Source organism: Tenrec ecaudatus, chromosome 4 (assembly GCF_050624435.1).
Source record: "Tenrec ecaudatus isolate mTenEca1 chromosome 4, mTenEca1.hap1, whole genome shotgun sequence".
In the NCBI taxonomy this organism is placed as follows: domain Eukaryota; kingdom Metazoa; phylum Chordata; class Mammalia; order Afrosoricida; family Tenrecidae; genus Tenrec; species Tenrec ecaudatus.
This window is the reverse complement of record NC_134533.1, coordinates 55,714,599-55,724,314: the sequence shown is the minus strand read 5'-3', so window position 1 is coordinate 55,724,314 and position 9,716 is coordinate 55,714,599. Positions and strand designations below refer to the sequence as shown.

At 51.6% G+C, this 9,716-nt stretch overlaps 1 protein-coding gene across 1 annotated transcript; it reads right to left on the bottom strand.

Moving 5' to 3' along the window:
- Nucleotides 1-949: 949 nt before the first annotated feature.
- On the bottom strand, nucleotides 950-4,279 carry LOC142446677 (calcitonin-like). Its single transcript, XM_075548436.1, has 4 exons — nucleotides 4,191-4,279; nucleotides 2,953-3,047; nucleotides 2,137-2,274; nucleotides 950-1,290 (listed from the first exon to the last, which is right to left on the bottom strand). Exons 2-4 carry the CDS (start codon nucleotides 3,036-3,038, stop codon nucleotides 1,071-1,073), a joined length of 444 nt encoding a protein of 147 aa, XP_075404551.1. The 5' UTR covers nucleotides 3,039-3,047; nucleotides 4,191-4,279; the 3' UTR covers nucleotides 950-1,070.
- Between the last annotated feature and the right edge of the window lie 5,437 nt (nucleotides 4,280-9,716).

Below are 9,716 nucleotides of genomic sequence, written 5' to 3'. Positions count from 1 at the left end.
CTCAGGCTTGAAGGTCCCTGCGGCGCCGGCCAAAGGCCTTGGAGCCCACATCGGTGGGCACGAAGTTACTCTTCAGAATGCCCCCTGATCTGCTCAGCAAGTCTGCCAGGCGTTGGGTCACACAGGTGGCAGTTTTGCAGGCTCTTTTCTGGGCAGTGACGCTGATTTGCAGAATGGAGAAAGAAGCGGAAGAAGAGAAGGTCTGTCCGTGAGAGACAGAGGAAAGGCGCCTGCCTCAAGGGACCTTCATGGTAAAGTTGCTGTTCTGAGAGGCACCAATTAATCTTAAGTGTTTCTCGTAAACATAATTATCAAAGCAGAAAATCACAAAGGCCAGCAGGGAAAATGTCAGGCTCTCTCCCCATATGGTGACTATGGGTCACTTGCCATGGATAACAGAGTTACAAACGTCAATCTTTCGTGGATAAATGAACTAAAAAACAGCAAAGCCTATGGGACTCGATGGCACAGCCAACTGCATTTGAGTTCCCAAGAACTACCCAGACAGCACACCCCAGTCACAAGCAACCAAACTTCTCTTTTTAGGAAAATAAATGTTCCCAGTCTTACCTGGAAGAGGAAGGGAAGTTGCAGCATCCGATCCCAGAGGTGCTTACCTGCTCCTTGGCATGCCTGCTTCTTGCTGTTTGGGTTGGTTCACAGGGACCACTCACCAAAACCTGTGACCAGCTGCCATGTCCCTAGGCCACCTCTAAGCACAGGTCCTAGACACCACGAAGCCCAGAACATGGGCCAGAGCAATGACCACCACACCTCAGGTCTTTTGACACAAATCGGTTTATTCTCCAAATGCTTAGCATATTCAGAAGCAGGGCTCAGAAACTCCACTATGAGATCCTGAAAGGGTTGCTGCCTTCCCCAGTCTTCCCCCCTCCCCCCACCCCATCTCTTCCTGGGTGAGTCTCATGCAGCCTGTGAGAGCTCTACTCTTAACCCCACCTGAGGTTCCAGGCATTCTCTGCCCCAGGAAAGCTACCCAGAAAAGTCCCCAGAGCAACCAGAGAGGAACCACATGCAGTGAGTTATAGGGAAAGAAGCAAAAAAGGGAATCAGAAAGCAGAGGGAGGAGTCACGTTAGAATCCAGGGGTCTGCCCTGTTGAGGGCGGTAGCCTCCCTTCAAGTCGCTGGCCACGCCCCTTTTCTTGCCAGGTGCTCCGACCCCAATCGGGGTTGGGCGTTGTGTGAGAAGCTTGTTCATTTGATGAAAGTACGCGCCCAGCAGGCAGGTACTCAGCCTGGTGCACCGCTTGCTTCTGGGCCTGTTCATGCTGTGGGGGGAAAGACAAGCCAAACAGAAGCACGGGCCCTGGCTCTGCCGCAGGGACAGGAAGGCAGCTTAGTGAAAGCAGGGGCAGCAGGGACAGCCCAAGGACCGCTCACACCCCTGGCAGGACACTCAGCACTGCGCTGGGGCAGCTGACAGTGCAGGAAGGGCAAGGGTCCGGAGAGGAGGGGCATCCACTGCATTCCACATGCTGCTCAGCCCGCCATGCTGTCTGCAGCCCTGGGGGTCTCGGAGCCCATGGAGCTGCAATGCAGGCTTCTGAGCAGGGCTGAGGCCAGCTTGGGTGGTCTCCGTTCAGGGTGAACAGGGAGGTGTGTGGGGGGGGGCAGAAGGCTGCTGTCTCTGAACACACCCCCAGGACAGCATGCACATCCCCACAGAGGCTCCACCTACCTGACAACTAAGGGCCCACCCCTACCTCAGACACTGCTCTATCTGCACCCTCCCCACCCCCTGGGCATGGTCTTCACCTTCCCCTTACCCATGGGGACAGGAAGGCTCCTCACAGTGGGAAAACCAGCATGCAGGTTAACCAGGGGGGACCCAACTTCTCAAAGCTCCTGAGATGCACTTACCCGCCCTGACTCCCGCAGTGGGCAGAGCTCTCCTGGGTGCACTTACCCTCACCAGCTCTCCCACCTGCCCCACCCCTTCCTGACAGCCATGGCAAGAGGCCTTTTCCAGTTCCACAGCTAAGCCACAGCTCCTCTAGCCTCTGGGGAGCCTAGCCTGGCCATCTCCTGCTGGGCTTCCACTGCTCCTCTGGGTTCCACCTTCCTGGGTGGAGCAGAAGGTGGGGAGGCCTGTGCTGGGCACCTGGGAGCCTTACCTGGGGCCCTCTGGCTCCAGCTCCAGCTCCTGCTCCCTGGCCTTCATCTGCACAAAGTCCTTCACCAGGTTGGCCAGCAGGAGGCGCGCTTCCTCCTCACTGAGAGCAGTGGGGTCAGGGCTGCTCTCTATGGCAGACCTGGGGAGAGGAAGCAATGCCAATGCAGACAGACCTAAGGCCCCTGCCTGCCCCCAACCCGACCTCCTGGTCGCTCTCACTTCCCCATAGGAGGTGGCAGGTTCGACTCTCAGGAGTTCAGGGCCTGAGTTCAGTGCTGACTGTTGGGGACCCAGGCTGAAGTGTGCTGGTGTTAAACACAGACATCACAGATTAAATTATATAAATTGATAAATAGGATAGAAGCGGAAAGAAGTTTTCTGTTGACTGGTATAATTTACACGAGGGTGTGAAATAGACTAACAATCGCTCACAAATCAGATATAATCCCAGCACACTTATTGACAAAATAGTAGATGAAATATACAATTCCATTTTGAAATCATGCTTGAATTGGACGAGCAGGCTGGTTGCAGACATAAGAGTTCAATAAAAGTCATAAACCCATTTGTGAGCCTCAGTCCTCCTTGGCCTATATAAAACTTACAACAAGGAGTCTGACCGATTTTATTCATATGGGTAAATTATGGGCTTCCCATCCTCCATGTCAGGAATGTTACATATCTATGCAGAAACATGGATGTCGCTTCACAGAGCTGAATTAAACATGGCACACAATGTGGGCGAGGTGGGGTGGGGGGGAGGGCGGGGCGTGTGGCGGGTGGGGCAGGCGCATGCGCTTCTGCAGTGCTGTCTTACCTGAAAGGTGCCGCCTGGAGGCTGCAGGTTTGGTACAAGAGCAAGATGCCGAGCGCCAGGAAAGGGGAGAGCTTCTGGACACCCATGACTCCTCTCTGCAAGGGAACAATGAGGCCACCGCCTGAAATACTTCAAAGTGCTCTGAGCTCTGAGCGCTGGGATTCGGTCTTGCTCCCTAGTCCTATCCAGAACTCCCAGACTCCTGGTTTCAGCAGGTTCCTTTGTTTCCTCAGCCGCAAGGTGCAGTGCTGCGGCATCTAGAGAGCCCGAGGCGGGAAGACTGTGGTCGACCCCTTTGTCCTCATAGAGCCTCTGGGTGGGAACGTCTGTTCTAATGTTCCCCTCCCAGAGGCCCCCCACCACCACCCCGCCCCGCGGGAGGCAAAAAAGAAACCTTTTTTTTTTTTTAACATTCCCAGAGGGCACCCCCCCACACAATGGAAATACCAACCAAATCCCCCGCCATTGAGTCAATTTCAACGCATAGCGACCCTATATCAGGTTTTCAAGACTCAAAAGGAAAATCTCTTCCCGATCCTGTAAATTCATTCTTCTCCCATGGAGTGGAGGCTGCTGGGTTCGAACTGCCTTCTTTTCCATTAGCATTCCAGCGCCTAATCCACAGGATCGCCAATGCTCCCATGAACACCTATCTCTTGGGTGTCTGGGGGAACCCATAGCGGTCCACCTACACCACACCCAGTATGCGGCTTTGGCATCAGTGCCTGGGGTCGGGCGGGGGCTGGAGGAAGAGAGCGGGAGAGAAGGTCAAGTCCAGAGCTCAGCTCAGTAGTTCCCACCTCTGGTAACTGTAAGGTAATACCTGAGATCCAGACCTCTCTGTGCTTAGGTGCCTGTGGGGGTGGGGTGGGGGTAGGTGGGATGCTGCCCTTCCTTGTGCTCATTTGCAAGCCATTCATGTTGGATCAGGTTCTGAACCAATATCCCCCGGAACATTAGGCACCAGCCTCCATCTCTAAGCCCACCATCTGGAGACCCGCTCCGCACCCGATGCATAGCCCAGTGATGGCCGGGGCTTCTCCACCGTGGGAAAGGGAAGGAGGTGGGGCTGGGGTCAGTGTGTCCAGGGCTGGGGCTGGAGCCTCGGATGGGCAGACGGAGCAACAGAGACCCAGGAGAACCGTTCGGCAGAAATATGAACCAGGAGCTACACTAAGGCTCAAAGAGGGAAGGAAGAGAGACACGCGGACACACCTGAGCGGAGTAGGGAGGCTCACCTGGCAGAGAGTGGCGTGGAACAAAGCCGGTGACCTTCTTCCTGTGAGAGCGCTGGTGTGCAGAGCAGCGGCGACAATTGGGGTTGGTAGTGAGTGAGGCTTCCCAGCTCTAGAGGCTGCTTTTATTCTTTACCGCCCTGTGGGGGGGGGGGGTTGGTGGGTGGGGAGGAGGGTGTTTCCTGAGCTCTGGGTAACCAATGGGTGCCAGGGTCCCAAGTCCCAGTCAGATTGCATCACCCCTTTGGGGCTCCTAGAGCCCAGAACATCCTGCAGGAACAGCCCCACTCAGATCTGCAATGAGGTCATTGATAGAAATGGGGGTTGGGGTTGGGGGGCGCAGACCAATGTGAGGCACATCTCCGGAAAGTGAGTGGGAACTTGAGAGAATTGTGACTGCACAGGAAATTCGGCCAAGTCAGTACCACCGTTTGGACCATGCGCCCCACTCCCTCCAGCGCGGTGGGATCTGCTCCTTCTGAGTCCGACCCCAGCCTCCCACCCTCATGACACTAAGACAGTCCCTTCCGAGACCCGGGGTCTCCCGATCACCCACAGAGGGGCGATGTCCTGGGCAGAAGGAGATGGGAAGTGGGAGGCGGAGGGCACTCCGGCAAACCTGCGGGGCGTTTCGGGCAGCCAGGATTCCAGGGCGTTGCAGACTCCAGGTCCGAATCTTTGAAATGGGAGACCGCACTCCGGTCTTGGGAAAAGGATGTCATTTGGTGACTGTCCTCCAGTTTAGGTCTGGAGTCCTGCCTACCACGTGGCTTTTGGAAGATGGCAAACGGCATTTTCGAATCCTTCCACCTCTCTGGACCCCCGGGTCTGGGAAGGGGAGCCCCTCACCAGCCTGCGGGAGACGGTGGAAACCTGCGCGCTGACCTCCTTTCGTCCCCCAGCCATCCATCACCCCGCGCTCCCCGCAGGGCCAAGGTCTTTGCACAGCTGCCTCCTGATTCCGGCTGCTGTTTGTCCAGATGCTTGAGTGGTGCTCGAGGGGTTCCGGTCCAGCAGCCACCTGCCGCCCTCAGCTCTGGGACAAGAGGGGGTTTGGCACGGTCACTGAGCGAGGGCTGCAGAGGGCAAAGCTCACACTAGCCCTCCTCTGGCTCACCACCCAGAGCCTTAGTCGGGAGGCACTTGAACTCGCCAGGACCCCCAAGGGTGCCGTGTACAGCTGTGCTCCATTCAGGGTTTTTTTTTTCTTTCATATTGTGACCTTCTTCGAACCACTGGCACTCACTGCTCCCGCTCCTGCGTCCACCCTCCCATGCACCCCTACCCATCTGCAAACCCGAAGATGCCAACCTGCACCTGCCGGCCCCGCCCCCACTCTCGTGAACAGACACTCTCCTATAGTCACACTCCAGCGCTCGCGGTCCGGTAGCCTCTTGAGGGACGGGTTGCACGGTCCTCACTGGGACCGCCAGACCGGGAGCACCCAGCTCCTGAGCACCCGCCTTGTGGCTGGGGGCGGTGGGGCGGGGCAGGAGAAAAGCCGCAGGCTGTTCCGCTTCATAGCTGCTTGGCTGCCGGAGAGAACAAAGGAAAGTGAGAGCTTGTCATTGCGGTTAGGTGCCACCCAGTGGAGTCTCCCAACCTAGAGCGACATGGTGCACAACAGAACAAAACACCTGCACCGCCCTCACAATTGTTCTTAGGCTTGAGCCCATTGTTGCAGTCGATGTGCTGCTGGATATCTATTGACATTCCCAGAGGGCACCGCCCGCCCCACCCCCAACCGAAATACCAACCAAATTCCCTGCCGTTGAGTTTATTTGAACACACAGCGACCCTATATATCAGGTTTCAAGACTAAAAAGAAAAATCTCTTCCAGATCCAGTAAACTCATCTTTCTCCCATGGAGTGGCTGAGGGGGTTGAAATGCCTGCCTTTCCGTTAGCCTCCCAACGCCTAACCCACTGGGTCACCAAGGCTACCACGAACACCTATCTCCTGGATGTCCAGGGAGCCTTGGTGGTATAGTGGTTAAGTGTTGGACTGCGATCCACGTGGTCGTGGTGTGCAGTTCAAAACCACTATCCTCTCAGAGGGAGCATGACTGGGTTCTCTACTCCGGTTTGATTGCAGGAATCAGAATCGGTGAGACAGCAGTGGGGGCAATGGGTTTGTAGGACCTTCCCACCACGGGCCAATGTGATATGTACACCACGTATCTTGCGCTCTTCAGTAGTTAGCGTCTTCATTTCATAGGCAAGGGGAGAGCAGAAGTATGTAGCTGAGGGGAACACCTACTGCTCTCTCCCAGGCTCTTTCTGAGAACCTGAACTTCTCTGGCTGCTACCTGTGGCAAGTGGTCTATCCCCCTGGACCCAGGCCCTCACTCAGAGAAGTTTACGGGCATGTCTGCCGCTTCAAGGCCGATGATCTTAAGATCATTGTAGTGAGACAGTGGTTCTCAAACTTGCTAATGCCTCAACCCTTTCATACACTTCCTCATGTTGCGGTGACCCCACAACCATAAAATTATTTCCGTTGCTACCTCATCACTGTCATTTTGCTACTGTTACGAATCGGGTGACCCCTGTGAAAGGGTCGTTTGACCCCCAAATGGGTCGAGACCTACAAGTTGAGAACCACTGTAAGGTCCAATAACTAAATTGAAATCATTTACAAATCCTTGACCAATTGGGATACAGACAGTTTTGCAGCAGGATTATAAATGTTGGTGTTGCCACTTAAGATAAGTAAATTGTGAAAGAATGAAACCTAAGCCTGATTCATAGCAGTATTTATAAAACAAAAATAGAAAACACTTCAATGATGTAACAAACAGAAATTCAAATGACTTCCTATATTTCACATTATGTGTTGCTTATCTGAAACTGTGGTTGAATTTATAGAGTGCTTTGTTTTGCCAGTGGATGCAATGGGGGTTAGTAGAAAGGGTAGTGGGAATTAAGATGTGGGGTTCTAATCTCTGCTCAGTGCTTACGACCTTGACTAAATACCAGAAAGGTGTCTTCTTGTGTTGCACATTGACCACGCAAGAGCATTTGACAGTGCAGATCTTAACAAATTATGAAGTACATTGCGATGAATGAGAATTCCAGAACACTTCATTGTGCTCCTGCAGAACCTGTACCCGAACCAACAGAACAAGGAGCTATGGCATGGCTGAAAATCAGGAAAGCTGTCCATCAGAATTGAATCTTTTCACCATTTATTTAACCTATAAACTGAGCAAATAATTCAAGAAGCAGGGCTCTATGACAAAGAACTTGACATGAGGGTTTGAGAAGGCTTGTTAACAACCTGTGATACACAGATGACACACACCTTGCTTGCTGAAACTGAGGAGGACTTGAAGTACTGGCTGATGAAGATCAAGGACTACAGCCTTTAGTGCGGATGGTAACTCAGTGTGAAGAAAGCAGACACCGTCACCAGCGGCCCAGTAGATGACATCATCGTAAGCAGAGAGAAGAGAAGCTGTCAAGGATTTCATTGTGCTTGGATGCAGAGCCCATGTTCATGGAAACAGCCATGAAGCAAGCAAGCAGTGTGTTGCATTGGGCACACGTGCTGTGCAAGTGCTTTAAGGTGTTCCAGAGCAAAGGCGGCACTGTGTGCCTGACCCACGTCATAGGATTCTCAGTCATCTCATATGTTTGCGGAAGCTGTATGTAGTCTTCTGTAAGAATATAGAAGACTGAAGGAGAATTACTGCCTTTGAATTATGGTGTCGGTGAAGAATATTGACTAGACTATGGATTTCCAGAAGCACAAATCTGTCTCAGAAGAAATAGAGCTAGAATACAGCACCTTAGAGTAGAGGATACGGAGACTTTGGCTCCCACATTTTGGACATATTATCCTCAGATAATCCTTAGATAAGGACATCATGCTTGGCGGAGGATTACCCAAAATCAGGGGCCATCTTCAATGGGATGAGTTGACACCATGCCTGTATTAGCGGCTCTAATACAGGTCCAATAGTGAGGGTGTGGTTTCATTCTGTGGCGCACAGCCTCCTGTACATTGGATCTAACTAGAGAGTACCTAGCAACAACAACAACTTCGAAGAAATCATTTGGACTTCTGTTCTCTGTTTGTGAAACGAGCCTATTGGAATGAGAGATTCCTAATTCCTTTCTAATTCAGATAGTCTTTACAGTACCTTTGACTGACACCAGCTTCCTCACTATTCGCTTCCTCTGTGAGCCCTGGAAAGGACCATTGGTTTTTGAAAGTGTATCTGAAGGGATAAGGTAACATGAAGGAGGAAGGATATATTATTCTATGGAGTGACATGATCAGAAAAGAGTGCTCCCCAGTGCAGGCACACACACAGTGATTTTCAAAATACACACCTGAATGAGAAAGTATTAAAGGCAGACAGAAAGAATGCAATAGATGGCTGTATGATTTTCCTGGCCCCGTGTTCTAAAAAAGGGTGGCCTCCCCGCATCTGTCACCCCTGCCCCTGACTTCCTCTCAATGCACAGCTGGTTACTGCCCAGGGACGGTCTTCCCAACCCCAAAGACCCCTTCTTTGCTGCAGCCACCAGGAGATGTCAATTCCAAGGTCCACAGGCTATTTTTAGGGTGGCTTCAGCTGCCAGGGCAAGAACCGAGTGTGGTGGCTGAGGGCCAGACTGTCCACTCTGAGAGGGGACATAGTGAGTGACGTCAAGGGATTACTCAAGTTGGATTCCTCTGAGATGATTAAAATTCTTCCTTGGCTCAGAGTCCTAGGATCCTAAATGACTCTCCCCTCTCAAGCTGAGAGCTTTAGTCTATGGAGCAAAGGAGTTGGAAGAAGGAACCGTCCGGGTGTACCAGAAAGCTCAGTAAGGACAATTCTTTCATGGGCACTATTAGCGAACAATACGTGACAGATAAGGGAATTTCCCATCTAACTTAAAGTTGGCAATCAATAAATCTTTAGTTCGCAAAATTAAACCAATCCCAAGACCACAGCAGAATGAATCTTATATCGCCAACCCTTTCAGATCCAGGCCTGTGGTCTCCGTAGAATAATGAAATGTATATTAAATACCTCGCCTATTGCCTGGCATGGAGTTGGCTCTCAAGAGTGATGACTGTTATTTTTATTATAGCAAAATCTTTTCCCTACTGGTGCCAAATTATATCAATTTATATAAAATGCCTTGGACACTCTTCTTGCCTTCTTAAAAAGAATAAAACTATATAACTTATATCATTTGTTGATGATTCATTATGACCATCATAAGAATGTCAACTAATATAGTGTTATTCTCAGCAACTGTAAGATGTGTAGCACTAATAGCCCTAAACAAGGTTATACCAGGATATCTGTCCTTTTTGAGGTGTAACTCCTTTATTTTATCGATATTCTATATCCTTTCTTCCCATGAGGCTGCCAAGTATCACTTCGTGCTCCTGTCACAATCGCTGTCTTTAGCAACAACCTGCTCACTTCCATGTTCACTTGGTCTCCAGGAGGGAAAGACCCAATGAAGCAACAACAACCCAAACCTAAGCTTTATAGAATGTGAGATGTAGTCAAGTAAGATGGC